The sequence below is a fragment of the Chiloscyllium plagiosum genome, chromosome 18 (assembly GCF_004010195.1).
Source record: "Chiloscyllium plagiosum isolate BGI_BamShark_2017 chromosome 18, ASM401019v2, whole genome shotgun sequence".
Classification (NCBI taxonomy): domain Eukaryota; kingdom Metazoa; phylum Chordata; class Chondrichthyes; order Orectolobiformes; family Hemiscylliidae; genus Chiloscyllium; species Chiloscyllium plagiosum.
In genome coordinates this window covers 60,434,594-60,448,946 of record NC_057727.1, presented here as the reverse complement: position 1 = coordinate 60,448,946, position 14,353 = coordinate 60,434,594, and the positions used below count along the sequence as shown (strand labels likewise).

The 14,353-nt window shown below is 46.6% G+C and overlaps 1 protein-coding gene across 1 annotated transcript in view; it reads right to left on the bottom strand.

Annotated features, from left to right (window-relative positions):
• plxnd1 (plexin D1) overlaps positions 1-14,353 on the bottom strand; it is a 114,914-nt gene that overhangs the window by 40,476 nt on the left and 60,085 nt on the right. Inside the window, exons 18-26 of the mRNA XM_043708651.1 lie at positions 12,885-13,112; positions 12,061-12,207; positions 9,805-9,919; positions 8,497-8,604; positions 6,349-6,461; positions 5,298-5,420; positions 3,719-3,849; positions 764-962; positions 125-271 (exon numbers count right to left, since the gene is read on the bottom strand). Coding sequence (XP_043564586.1) covers positions 125-271; positions 764-962; positions 3,719-3,849; positions 5,298-5,420; positions 6,349-6,461; positions 8,497-8,604; positions 9,805-9,919; positions 12,061-12,207; positions 12,885-13,112 — 1,311 coding nt within the window. The remainder of the gene's footprint in view (positions 1-124; positions 272-763; positions 963-3,718; positions 3,850-5,297; positions 5,421-6,348; positions 6,462-8,496; positions 8,605-9,804; positions 9,920-12,060; positions 12,208-12,884; positions 13,113-14,353) is intronic.

Here is a 14,353-nt window from a genome sequence, read left to right as displayed (position 1 = left end):
CCCTCCGTTCCCCTCCCCTCTGTCCCCCCCGACTCCATTCCCCTCTGTTCCCTTCCACTCCATTCCCCTTCCCTGTGTTCCCCTCCAGTCCGTTCCCCCCAACTCCGTTCTGCCCGTTTCTTACCATTGGTCTTGCTTCAATGTTTTCTCTGAGGAGCCACTCTTCATTCAGGGTGTACCGAGCTTTTCCTGTAATGGCGTCCACGGAACCTTTATTAATTTGATGCTTCATGGCACACAGTAATAAGAAGAAAGGCTCTCCAACAGTGTCCTGTGATACAGCACATACAGACAGTGAAAGGCACGGTTCAGGCCAGAGTGACTGTGACATCCATTTTGGGGATATCATCGCTGGACACAGTATTGCTGCACGGGCAGCAGCATCACTGAGTACCAGCATCACTGGACACTGTGTCACAGGTACAGTGTCACCCAGCACAGTATCATTGGTTAGTGCCAGCGGTTACGTGGTTACTAGTTACAATCCTACAGAGCACAGCATTACTGGGTGCAGTGTCACTGGTACCACATCACTGGGTGAAGTGGCACTGGCTACAATGTCTTCAGTTCATATCAGTGGTCAGAGTGCCATTGGGCACAGCCTTATTGGTTAGTGCCAGTGGCTACAGTGCCAATGGCTCCACATGGTGCTCTCTCATCCCTGGATGAGTCCCGGGGCAGTGTGTGGAATGCTCAAGGGGCCCTATGTTTCTCAGTGGGGCTGAGTCTCCGGGGAAGCTTGCTAACAGCGGTCAGTCCGTACCTTGAGGAAGCTGTACATACAGATGGACATCCAGTTGGTCAGCATCTTTTCCACCACCGACTCTGTCCGCCGCAGCATCAGCTTGGGGTTCTTGGAGGCTGAGGCATCGATGAGGTCCACCAGCAGCTCCTTCATGATGCTGGTGTAGTATTCCAGCTTCCCGTGCAGTGCGATGGTCAGTAAAGAGGCCAGATTACACCTGGAGGGTAGGGGGAAACAAATAACACCGGTCTTATCCCTAAATCACAGAACGTTGTGGTGCAGGAAGAGGTCAAGTTCATACCCTAGTGCCAATCTACTGTCTTTGCCCCCTATCCCTGCCCACCACTTCTACCCAAATAACCATCCAATGTTCAAAGTTTGTGAGAAGATTTGTAGCTCGGGTGCTCGCTGTGGTTCTGTTCGCAACACAAATTCCCAGCTCGGCGAACAGAACCACAGCAACCATCCAATGTCCCTCTTGAATAACTGAATTGAACCTACCTTGAAAGAGTGCATTTCACAACTTAACCATTCACTACGTGGAAAAAATGTTTCTCACTCCCCCCCCCCCCCTTTGCTTCATTTGCACATCATTTTGAATCCATTCCCTGTGTTCCTTGTTCCTTTCACAGGCAGGAACAATTTCTCCTTCTCCCCTCTATCTGGCCCGCTCACGGATTTTGAAAACCCCCATCAAATCTCCTCCCTGCCTCCTTCTGTCCAGGGAGCACTGTCCCAACCTCTTCAACCTATCCTCATTTCCGATAACCCGTAAAATTCTAACAAGATTGGTCAGGGTACAAACAGGAAAGATGTTCCCAATGACTGGGGAGTCCAGCACCAGGGATCGCAGTTTAAGAATAATAGGTGGGTCATTTCGATTTGATTTGATAAGTTTTGATTTATGGATGTAGGTTTGCTCGCTGAGCTGGAAGGTTCATTTCCAGATGTTTCATCACCCTACTGGACAACATCTTCAGTGGGCCTGAGGCAAAGCACTGCTGAAAATTCCTGCTTTCTATTTATATGTTTGGGTTTCTTTGGGTTGGTGATGTCATTTCCTGTGGTGATGTTTTTCCTGTGGTGAAGTCACTTCCTGTTCCTTTCCTCAGGGGTTGGTAGATGGGGTCTAACTCGATGTGTTCATTGATAGAGTTCCAGTTGGAATGCCATGCTTCTAGGAATTCTCATGCTGACTTTGTTGGGATTGTCCTAGGATGGATGTGTTGTCCCAGTCGAAGTGGTGTCCTTCCTCATCCTTATCTAAGGATACTAGTGAAAGAGGGTCATGTCTTTTTGCGGCTAGTTGATGTTCATGTATCCTGGTGGCTAGTTTTCTGCCTGTTTGTCCAATGTAGTGTTTGTTACAGTCCTTGCACAGTATTTTGTAAATGACATTAGTTTCGTTTGTTGTCTGTATAGGGTCTTGCAAGTTCTTTAGCTGCTGTTTTAGTGTGTTGGTGGGTTTGTGGGCTACCATGATGCCAAGGGGGGGGGTTTTGATTTATTTTTTGTCATGTGTACCTAGGTACAGTGAAAGGTTTTGTTTTGCTTACAGTACAGGCCGATCATACCATACAAAGTGTATTAAGATATGAAAACGGAGCAAGGAATACAATGTTACAGCAGCCGAGAGGGTGCACAAAGAATGAAGTCAACATTAAATTGGAGAGCTGAAAAATGTGTTGCTGGAAAAGCGCAGCAGATCAGGCAGCATCCAAGGAGCAGGAGAATCAACGTTTCAGACATAAGCCCTTCTTCAGGAAGGGCTTATGCCCGAAATGTCAATTCTCCTGCTCCTTGGATGCTGCCTGACCTGCTGCACTTTTCCAGCAACACATTTTTCAGCTCTGATCTCCAGCATCTGCAGTCCTCACTTTCTCCTATAAATTGGAGAGGTCCATTCAGAAGAACTTCAAGAAACAGTTCTTGAATCTGTCGGCTCACGTGGTTTGAGTATTTGTATCTTCTGCCTGACGGAAGAGATTCTAAACAAGGTGGGAGGGACCTTCGATGACGTTGGCTGTCTTTCCGAAGCAGGGAGAAGTGTCAATGGAGGGAGAAGTAAAGATTTCAGACTGAGCTGAGGAGAAATGTCTTCATCCAGAGAGTGGTGAGCCTGTGGAATTCTATGTTGCAGAGAGTGATTGAGGTTAAACAAAAAGGAGTTGTGTATAGTTCACAGGCCAAAAGGTTCAAAGGGGAGAAAGGAGGAACAGGGTGATCCAATTGAATGGTGAAGCAAGCTCCATGGGTCTACTCTGGCTCCGAGTTTCTTTGTTTCCCATTCCGCGCGCTCTCTCGCTCTCTCTCTCTCTTTCTCTCTCTCCCCCTCTCTCTCCCATGCATTAACATCTTTCCTATAATGTGGCACCCACAGCTGTACACCATACTCTGGCTGAGGTCAAACAAGGCTCTGGTACAAGTTGTCATCACCTTCCTGCTCTTCTGCTCTAAGGTAAAGTTGCTGGAGAGAGATAACTGTTTTCATTGTAACCTCAGTTGGTTTAAGGAATTGAGCACACACATTTGGTCTCACTTTGCATTACAAAACAATCATCCAGTCAACCGAGCTAACCAAAGTAAGAGAGATGGATATGGGCGGTGTGGTGGGTCATTACAGAGATACCGCACAGAGATGAAGGGGGATTACACAGACAGAACACAGGGCTGGGGGAGTAACAGACAGGGCATTGGGAGGGTGGGTAACAGAGACAGGGCATTGGGATGGGTGGGTAACAGAGACAGGGCATTGGGATGGGTGTAACAGAAACACAGCACAGAGATGGAGTGGGGTAGTAACAGACAGACTCAAAGAGAGTCTGCCCCTGTCCTCCATGTGACTCCAGTCCAACAGCAGTGGGCGACTCCTAGCACCCAGTGAAGGGAGGGAGAGTAAAAACTGGCACTATCACAGGGCAGTGAGTGCTGGATGAGGCAGGTCAGAGAGAAGCAGCCTCCAGATATACCTACCTGTCCCGTACAGCAAAATCCTTTTGCTGTTCAAGGGCATGGACAAAGCTGATGAGGAAGTGTTTGTTGTTGAGGAGACACGAGAACAGGCTGATCCCCTCCTCCATGTTCTGACGACAGTTTTCCGGAACCTACAGGGAGGGCAAAGAGACAACTTCCAATCACACCAGAGACAGCAGCAGAATGTGGTCAATCTGAGTAAATACCCCTCCTTCACCCTGGTAAAGGGTCAGTATGAGTAAATACCCCTCCCTCACCCTGGTAAAGGGTCAGTATGAGTAAATACCCCCCCTCAGCCTGGTAAAGGGTCAGTATGAGTAAATACCCCTCCCTCGCCCTGGTAAAGGGTCAGTATGAGTAAATACCCCTCCCTCACCCTGGTAAAGGGTCAGTATGAGTAAATACCCCTCCCTCACCCTGGTAAAAGGTCAGTATGAGTAAATACCCCTCCCTCATCCTGGTAAAAGGTCAGTATGAGTAAATACCCCTCCCTCATCCTGGTAAAAGGTCAGTATGAGTAAATACCCCTCCCTCATCCTGGTAAAAGGTCAGTATGAGTAAATACCCCTCCCTCATCCTGGTAAAAGGTCAGTATGAGTAAATACCCCTCCCTCATCCTGGTAAAAGGTCAGTATGAGTAAATACCCCTCCCTCATCCTGGTAAAAGGTCAGTATGAGTAAATACCCCTCCCTCACCCTGGTAAAGGGTCAGTATGAGTAAATACCCCTCCCTCACCCTGGTAAAAGGTCAGTATGAGTAAATACCCCTCCCTCACCCTGGTAAAGGGTCAGTATGAGTAAATAGCCCTCTCACTCTCCCCTGCCCTGGTCGAGGGTCAATCGGAGTTAAATAGTCCCTTTACTTATCCCACCCCAGTGCAAGTGAAATAACCCACTCACACCTCCCAGCCTTGATATAGAGTCTCTCAGAGTCTGGATACCCCCCTCACTCCCCAGTACAGGGTCACTAACTGTAGATACCCCCCACACTCCCCATGCAGGGTCACTGTGAGTGTAGATAACGCCTCACGCTGAGTATGGATACCTCCCCCACACTCCCCCTGGTACAAAGTCATACAGTTCCCACTGTCCCAGCTGGAGCTCCAGGAGCCCCCTCCCTAGTGTTGCTGCACCTTTATGTGTACACAGAGGTGCGCTGAAACTACAAGCAGTGTACGTGGGCTGCTCTGTTTGTCCCAGAGGCCTGGTCTCAGCGCTGGCCTGCCTCACACTGATTCCGGAAATTCATCTTTAAGTATTGCGAACTCATCTGACCTGCCCCTCTCAAAAGGAGTGGACTCCTGAGCTGGATCCTTGGGGGTGGGTCTGACCATGTGATTAGACAACACTTACAAGTTACCTCATACACCATGTCACCTGTATCATTAGATCCAGTGTCCCGTTAAAAAAAAATCATAGTCATATTAACACCAGGGGATTTAATGGAACAAAACCACTTTCACTTGCTACAAAGGTCACCACAGATGTGTGCCATTGGATCCAGTATCACACCAGAGGCAGCTTCATTGGACTCAGCATCATCCTGATATCAGGCAGTGATTCACCACTCGGGTCTCACCTTCCAATCAGGCTGCAGCAGGGGGTGGGTCTCTGGAGGGCTCCGGGAAATGGCAGCTATGCGGGACTGGGTGGTCAACTGGTGGAAACGCTCTGGGCTCTGGCTTTCACTGTCAATGGAGCACTGGAAGAAAAGATGGCACAATGGCAGGGCGATTGTCAGACAGACACACACAGGAAGGGTCTGGTCATTTTGAATAAATCCCCATCTGTCTGGTATAGACTGAGCTTGCTGGGCAGTCAATCATTGCTTCTGTCTGGGTCTACCCTCCTTCTTCAATGGATGCAGATATTTCCCAGGCAATTATATTCACTTCTCCTTCCAAATCACATGCCGGCAGGATAAAAACATTTCCTGTGACTCAATTAAATCCCATCCCATTCAAACCAATTTTGATCCCAGGCAAAATCTGTCTGATCCCAGGCAAATTCAATCTCAGTCAAAATCAATCCTCACCCAGTCAAAATCAGTCTGATCCCAGGCAAAATAAATCCTACCCCAGTCAAATTCTTAACCATCTAAGTCAAAATCAGTCCCATCCCAGTCAAAATTAGTCCCATCCCACTCCATAGCAATCCCATCCCACTCCATAGCAATCCCATCCAAGTCAAAACCAGTCCCGTCCCAGTCAAAGTCAGTCCCATCCCATCAAAGTCAAGACAATCTAAGGAAGAGATGAGGGTGAGGGAAGATGAAGTGTGAGAGGGAGGAAGTGGTGAGTGAGTGGAGAAAGAGGTGGGGTGTGGAGGTGTGGGAGTGAGAGGAGGAAAGAGAAAAGAAAGACAAGAGGGGGGTACGGAGAAAAATGAGATCAGTCGAGGAATCAGTGGAAGGGAAGGAAGAAAGAGGAAAGAAGAGAGGAAGGAGGAAATGAAGAAAAGAAAAGTGGGGGAGAAGCCATGATTGAGGTATGGTTTGTGGGTGGATGGAGAGACTGAGAGAATGTGCTGAAAGATAGGAGAGAATGAGTGAGAGACACAAACAAAGAGGGGGCCCATCATGAGGCACTGACTGTGAAACTGAGACAGACAGGGAGATGACGGGACCTTACCTTCGGGAAGAAAGTACGGATGACAAAGTATCTGTACTCAAGGAACGGGATTCCCTGACTGCGGTTTAACTCCTTTGTCAGATCCGTCATATCGGTCTGTAACTCGGCAAAACCTGAAGGCACCAGAGAAAGCCCAAAGGTTAGGGCGAGGCCAATAGCAAATCCCAAGAAGCAAGATTTGCATTTATATAGCAACTGTCACAACCACAGGAGGACGTAAATCGCTTTCCAGCCATTGAAGTACATTCGAAGTGGGAAATGCAGCAAAGGAGTTGGGGTTCACTGTCCCATGACAGTGAATGCATTGACAACCAGGTAATCAATTTTTATGACTGCGACCAATGGCCTACACCTGGGAAAGATCTCCATGGCTCCATCTCAAAATAAATCCACAGAATCTTTTCTAACTGCCTAAGAGGGTCAGAGGGAGCATCAGTTAGCATCTGACTAAGTAGCTCTCCCTCAGTCCTGCACTGGACAGTCTGCTTGAATTCAAGGTTAAAGACTCTATAACTGGAATTGAACACATAACCTCCTCAAAACCTTCAGAAATTATTTGAATGAACATGTTTAGGTCTCATGAGATTCATGCCTATGGGAATAGTACAGGAAAGTGGGACTAATGTCGATAGCACAGACTCAATTGGCTAAAGGGTCTCCTCTGTGCTGTATGATTCCATGATGCTCTCCATGAGAGAAGAGAGTCTATCATTGGCTAAATTGCCTATCGTGACCAGGAATGTGTAGGTTAGGTGGATTAACCATGGGAAATGCAGAGGTACAGGGGTACGGTAAAGTGGATGGGTCTGGGTAAGATGCTGTTTGGAGGGTCAGTGTGGACTCAATGAACCGAGTGGCCTGTTTTCACACTGCAGGGATTCTATGGTTCTGTGACTCAAAATTGCTGTGAAACAGTTCTAAAATAACAGATCAGAGAGACTTAGTTTGGATTCGGATGGGATAGTGAGGGGGTTGGGTTTAGATTAGTTCACAGGTCGGCACAACATCGAGGGCCGAAGGGCCTGTTCTGCGCTGTATTGTTCTATGTTCTATAAACTGTTGTACACTGGAAACTTTGCTCCTATATAATGTAGGTGTAAATAAATCTAAATCATGGCTTAGTCACATGCTTCCCGTTTTTCGAGCTGTGTTGTACAATATTTCTTTCTGAAGCAGTGTAGGAGAGGATTTAAGACTGAGTAAGACAGAGATGTTTCTAAGTTTGGTAAATTCTCCTGACAACAGCCTTCTGTCTGGCTGGGCTGCAGACTGTTAGAAGCTACAAGTGCGAACGCCTGCAAACAGAAATCATCCAACTCTCCTTCTCTCTTTTCCTTTCTATGTGGAAAAATGCAGAATAATCAATAAAGCCTAAAAGAGACAATATGAACAAGACCTAGATCTAACTGATGGCTTATCCAACTGAAGAATGACCATCACTCTACAGAGAACAATATGTCCTCAGTGAGAAAAATTAAATAAGACTACTTGAGACAATTTAACCCTCCTTTGAAATTTGGACTTGAGATATTTTTTGTTCACTGTGTCTGAATTCTTTTCCCATCTGTAATATCTGTGTCAATGGTTTGCCTTTTGCCTGGCTTTATTCTGATGTGAGTGGCTTTGCAGGGGTATAGTTTTTTTTCACATGGTGGGAGATTAGAAATCCTTTCCCCTTTCTGCTTTTTAGTTAGAGTGAAGGATGTTTCTGTTAATGCTGAAACCCGGTGTGAGTTGCTTTTGCTCTGATTAGCAGGTAAATTGGTCATTCTTAATAAGAGTCACTGGATCCAAAACGCTAACTCTGATTTCTTTCTACAAGTGCTGCCAGATCCGCTGAGTTTTTCCAACACTTTCTGTTTTTGTGGTAAATTAGTCTATTTTTGGTGGCCTAACTGGGGAACAATGAGGCAGCATTATCAACGCACTGTTCCCAGTGAACAGTATGTGTGTTTATTTTGTTTCAGCTTCCATTGTCGAAGGTGGACTGGGCTAACTTGTCAAAACTGAAAAAGGCAGATCGAGTTTTCTCACTGAGTCAATGGGAAAGCCTGCATTGCTCCATTTCTCCCTGGGGAGCATGCAAAGGTTGGGGGAGGGTGGGGGGGGGGGGGGGGGGGGGGGGGAGGAAGCTCACAACTCCCATACCTTTTCGGATCTCCTCCCTGATCTGAGCTTCCATCTCCTCCATCTGGAGCAGGGTCTTCTGCCGATATCGCTCTGCACGTCTGCTCTTTGTACAAAAAACAACCAGAGCTGGAAAATACAAGGACACATGGAAATATGGGATGCTGGGATAAACTGCTGGACATCAGGATAAACATAGACATTGGGATGAACTGATGGACATCGGGATAGACTGATGACTTTGGGATAGACTGCCAGACATTGGGATGAACTACCAGACATCAGAATGAATTGATGGACATCAGGATAACCGCAGGACATTGGGATAAACTGCTGGATATCAGATAAATTGCCAAATATTGGGATAAGCTGTCAGACATTGGGATAAATTGATGGGACATCAGGATAAACTGCCAGACACCAGATGAGCTGTCGGATTTTGGGATAAACTGTAGGCCATTGGAATAAACTGCTGGATAACAGAATAAACAGCTGGATATTGAGATAAACTGCCGGACATCAGGATAACTGCTGGATATTGGGATGAAGTGCCGTACTTTGAAATAAACTGCTAGATATCGGGAAGTAATACCAGGCATTGGGCTGAAATTAGGAGACTCCTCAACCACACAGGAAGGCTCTGACAGTAGGGAGTGAGCTTTGGGGAATTCATCAACTCAACAGGAACCACTACACAAATAGCATGAGGTCATTCAGCCCATCAGCCATCATGGAGAAGAACGGGTAACGCCATTCAACCTGTTTTGACATTCATTTTAGGCTCATTGGGTACCAATACCCGATTCCCCTCCACCAAGTTATTGTGTCCATCATGTATGGGGATTGAACCTTACTTCAGCCTACATGGTGAAGCAGATTTCATGACAGAGCTGATTAGATTAGATTACTTACAGTGTGGAAACAGGCCCTTCGGCCCAACAAGTCCACACCTACCGTCCGAAGATCAACCCACCCAGACCCATTCCCCTACATTTACCCCTTTATCTAACACCACGGGCAACTTACCATGGCCAATTCACCTGACCTGCACATTTTTGGACTGTGGGAGGAAACCGGAGCACCCGGAGGAAACCCATGCAGACACTGGGAGAACGTGCAAACTCCACACAGTCAGTCGCCTGAGTCGGGAGTTGAACCCGGGTCTCTGGCGCTGTGAGGCAGCAGTGCTAACCACTGTGCCGCCTCCCTGTTAATTTTGCGTTAATTCCCCTGTCACGTGAAACAGAAGCTGCCCAAGTATAGTTCCCATCAAGTCTGCTTTGCTGCTGAGAAACCCTGCCTTTTCCCACATGTAGGGTAAATTCTTACCAATAGCACAGGCCAGCAGCAACACGACACACACCACAATGGACATGATGATGGAAAAGTCGCTCTCACTCAATTGTACCATTGCAATGGTCTCATTGTATTTCCCTACGTGTACCTGCAACACAACGTACATGTGTTAGTCCAGAAAATCAGCACATCAAACCTGTGTATACCAGGATTTACCAACCCAAAGTACACCAGTATATACCAGGATTTATTAAACCAGAATGACCATTAAGATAGAGAGCGATTCTCAGACTAAAGGTCTTAGTACTAAAAAAGTAAGCTATGATGTTATGTTATGATGGGCTGGCTATGATAAATTGGTCAGTGGATAGACAATGGCAAACCTCTCAAGACTGCAAGGGGGAACTCAACAATTGTACCTTCCTGTCCAACATAAACAAATTAGGAAAGGTGGATGACCACAAGACCATGACCACAGGATTAAATTAGGGATGGTATTAGATCCTAAGGAAGGAACATACACATTGGCCAAAGAAAAAAGCAGCAGACCTGAGGACTGGGAGCAATTTAGATTTCAGCAAAGAAAGACAAAGGGTTTAAATAAAGTATGAGTATAAACTTACACAGAGCATACAAATTGATCATAAATGTTTCTATGGGTCTGTGAAGAGAAAAAGATTTGTCGCTTACAGTTGGAAACAGGGAAAATTATAATGAGGAACAAAGAGATGACAGACCAACTAAATGCATGGGTTGGTGATGTCATTTCCTGTGTTGATGTCATTCCCTATGGTGATGCCATTTCCTGTTCTTTTTCTCAGGGGGGTGATAAATCGGGTCCAAGTTAATGTGCTTGTTGATAGAGTTCTGGTTCCTACCCAAAGAAACCCAAACATATAAATAGAAAGCTGGAATCGTCAGCAGTGCTTCGTCCAGAGGCCCACTGAAGATGTTACCTAGTATGGTAACGAAACGTCTGAAAATGAACCTTCAAGCTCAACGAGCAAACCTACATCCAGAAACTCAACCTAAGCTACAAATCTTCTCATAACTCACTAATTGGTGGATACATTGGTGGTCATTTTCCAAGAGTCTATAGGCTCTGAAACAGTCCCTACGAATTGGAGGGTTGCTAATATAGCCCCTCTGCTTAAAAAGGCAAGCAGAGATAAACCCAGGAATTACAGAACAGTTAGACTGACATCAGTATGATGTCATATTGATCGGGAGGCAAATACTTGAGCCCATTATAAATTGTTTAATAGCAGGGCACTCTGAAAGCAATGACAGGGTCAGACAGACTTATGAAAAGGAAATCAACGCACGACCAATCTAGTGGAATTCTTTGAGGATGTAACTAGTAGACTTGATTAAGGGGACCCAATGGATGTGGTCCACTTGGACTTTCAGAAGGCTTTTGACAGAATTCCATGAGATGAATGTGTAAAATTAAAACACATGGGATTGAGAGTCATGTACTGATATGGATAGAAAACTGGTTAGCAGACAGGAAACAAAAAGTAGGAATAAGTAGGAATGGCAGGCACTCACTAGTGGGTCACCACAGGGGTCAATGCTAGGATCCCAGCTATTCATAGTATATAGTAATGATTTAAATCCAGGAACTAAGTGCAATATCTCCAAATGTGCAGATGACACAAAGTTGGGTGGGAGGGTGAGCTGTGAGGAGGATGCAGAAATGTTGCAGTGTGATTTGGCCAGGCTGCCTGAGGGCGTACATGCACAACAGATGAAGCATAAATGTGGATAAATGGGAGGTTATCCACTCTGAGAGCAAAAACAGGACGGCAGATTATTATCAGGAAGGTGATAGATTGGGAAAGGGAAAGGTGCATCAAGACGAGGGTGTCCTTGTACACTAGTCGCTATCGGTGAGCATGCAGGTGTGGCAGGCGGTGAAGAAGGCAAATGGTACGTTGGTCTTTGTAGTGAGAGGATTTGAGTACAGGAGCAGGGATGTCTTGCTGTAATTATACAGGGCATTAGTGAGACCACACCTGGAGTATTGTGTGCAGTGTGCCTTGTTTAAGGAAGGGAGTTCTGTCTTTGGAGGGAGTGAAATGAAGGTTTACCTGACTGATTTCTGGGACAGATATTTGAAGAGATACTGGATAAGTTAGGATTATATTTACTGGAGTTCAGAGACTGAGGTGGGATCTCATAGAAATCTATAAAATCCTAACAAGGTAAACACAGAGGACAATCCTGATGACTGGGGAGTCCAGACCAGGGGCAACAGTTTAAAGATTCAGTAACCATTCCACTCACCGACACTGGTAACTGCCTCTCGTCGGATTCCAAAGAGACATTCACTGAACAATGAATCTTTCCCTTTACAACATAGATATCACAGGGGAAGGAGCCAATCATCACTTTATACTCTTCAGGGGCCAGGTTCAAGTTGTCTTGTATTTTCTGAAAGACAGAGAGAGAGAGCGAGAGATGATGATGCAGTGAGAATATAGACCGAACTGTAGAGAGAGAGAGGGAGAAAAGGGGGTGAAAAGAGAGAGAGGGAAAGAGAAACGGAAGGAAAGAGATGGAGAGATGGGAGAGAGAGAGAGAGAGGAAGAGGGAGGGAGAAGCAGAGTAAGAGAGAGAGTTAGAGAGAGAGAGAGAATACAGAATATAGACCATGAGAAAGATAGAACATCGTGACCGAGTGATAAGGGAGAGAAAGAGTGACTGAGAGGGATCAGGAGCAGGAACCCTGGCTGACAATCCCCCCACCCCCTCTCTAACCCACGGATCAGGAGCAGGAACCCTGGCTGACAATCCCCCTCTCTCTCTAACCCAGGGATCAGTGGACAGTGATCAGGAGCAGGAACCCTGACTGACAATCCCCCCACCCTCTCTCTAACCCACGGATCAGGAGCAGGAACCCTGGCTGACAATCCCCCTCTCTCTCTAACCCAGGGATCACTGGACAGTGATTAAGAGCAGGAACCCTGGCTGATTTCCCTTTTATCTTTCTACAGTGGTCCCTGTGATCTTGTACTGTGAGTTATGAATAGTCCCTGGATTGAGAATTGTCTGTGATTGCGGGGCAGACCTTCCTAAAGAGGAATAAAGGTGAAACTAGGTGTCCTTACCTCAATCACCAGGGTGAGTGGCTCTCCTTTATGATGTTTAATCAGTTTCTCTTTACGATAGAAATGGGGGTCATTGTAATAGTGCAGTGTAAAGGCTGCACTGGCTCGAGCCAGACTTGCTGCTTTTTTATAGCGGATCCCATTAACCTCAAAGTGAACATTCACTGTGGAAACTGGATATGGAGGTGACGGGCAGGTTAAGATGGAGTCACTCTCGATGATACAGACCTAGAGAAACACACAGTACACGTCAGTGACACTCCCACCCATCTCATATTCTCTCATCTAACACTGTCCCTGTCCCACCCCACTCCTCCACAAGTCATGCATACATCCCCCTTGCCTTGTGCATTGATACCCCTGTCAGTATCATCCTCTCTCTCCATCTACGGCTGTGTCCACAGGTCCAAGTCTCCTCGCCTAACGGAAACAATTTCCTAGCGTCCACTCTCTCCAAGCCATGCATTATCTTGTGAGTTTCTATTAGATCTCCCCTCTCTCACTGTCAATATCATCCTCTCTCTCCAGTCAGTATCTCCCCTCTCTCTCCGTCAGTATCCACCTCTCTGTGTCAGTATCTCGCCTCTCCCTTCATCAGTATCCATCTCCTCTCTCCATCAGTATCCACGTCCTCTCTGTCAGTATCTCTCCCACTCTCCATCAGTATCCACCTCCTCTCTGTCAGTATCTCCCCCTCTCTCCATCAGTATCCACATCCTCTGTGTCAGTATCTCCCCCTCTCTCCATCAGTAACCACCTCCTCTGTGTCAGTATCTCTCCCACTCTCCATCAGTATCCACCTCCTCTCTGTCAGTATCTCTCCCACTCTCTCTATCTGTATCCACCTCCTCTGTGTCAGTATCTCCCCCTCTCCATCAGTAGCCACTTCCTCTGTGTCAGTTTCTCTCCCTCTCTCCATCAGTAACCACCTCCTCTGTGTCAGTATCTCTCCCACTCTCCATCAGTATCCACCTCCTCTCTGTCAGTATCTCTCCCACTCTCTCTATCTGTATCCACCTCCTCTGTGTCAGTATCTCCCCCTCTCCATCAGTAGCCACTTCCTCTGTGTCAGTTTCTCTCCCTCTCTCCATCAGTATAGACCATAAGACCATAAGACATAGGAGCGGAAGTAAGGCCATTCGGCCCATCGAGTCCCCTCCACCATTCAATCATGGCTGATGGGCATTTCAACTCCACTTACCCGCATTCTCCCCGTAGCCCTTAATTCCTTGTGACATCAAGAATTTATCAATTTCTGCCTTGAAGACATTTAGTGTCCCAGCCTCCCTGCACTCTGTGGCAATGAAATTCCACAGGCCCACCACTCTCTGGCTGAAGAAATGTCTCCGCATTTCTGTTCTGAATTTACCCCCTCTAATTCTAAGGCAGTGTCCACGGGTCCTAGTCTCCTCGCCTAACAGAAACAATTTCCTAGCGTCCACCCTCTCCAAGCCATATATTATCTTGTA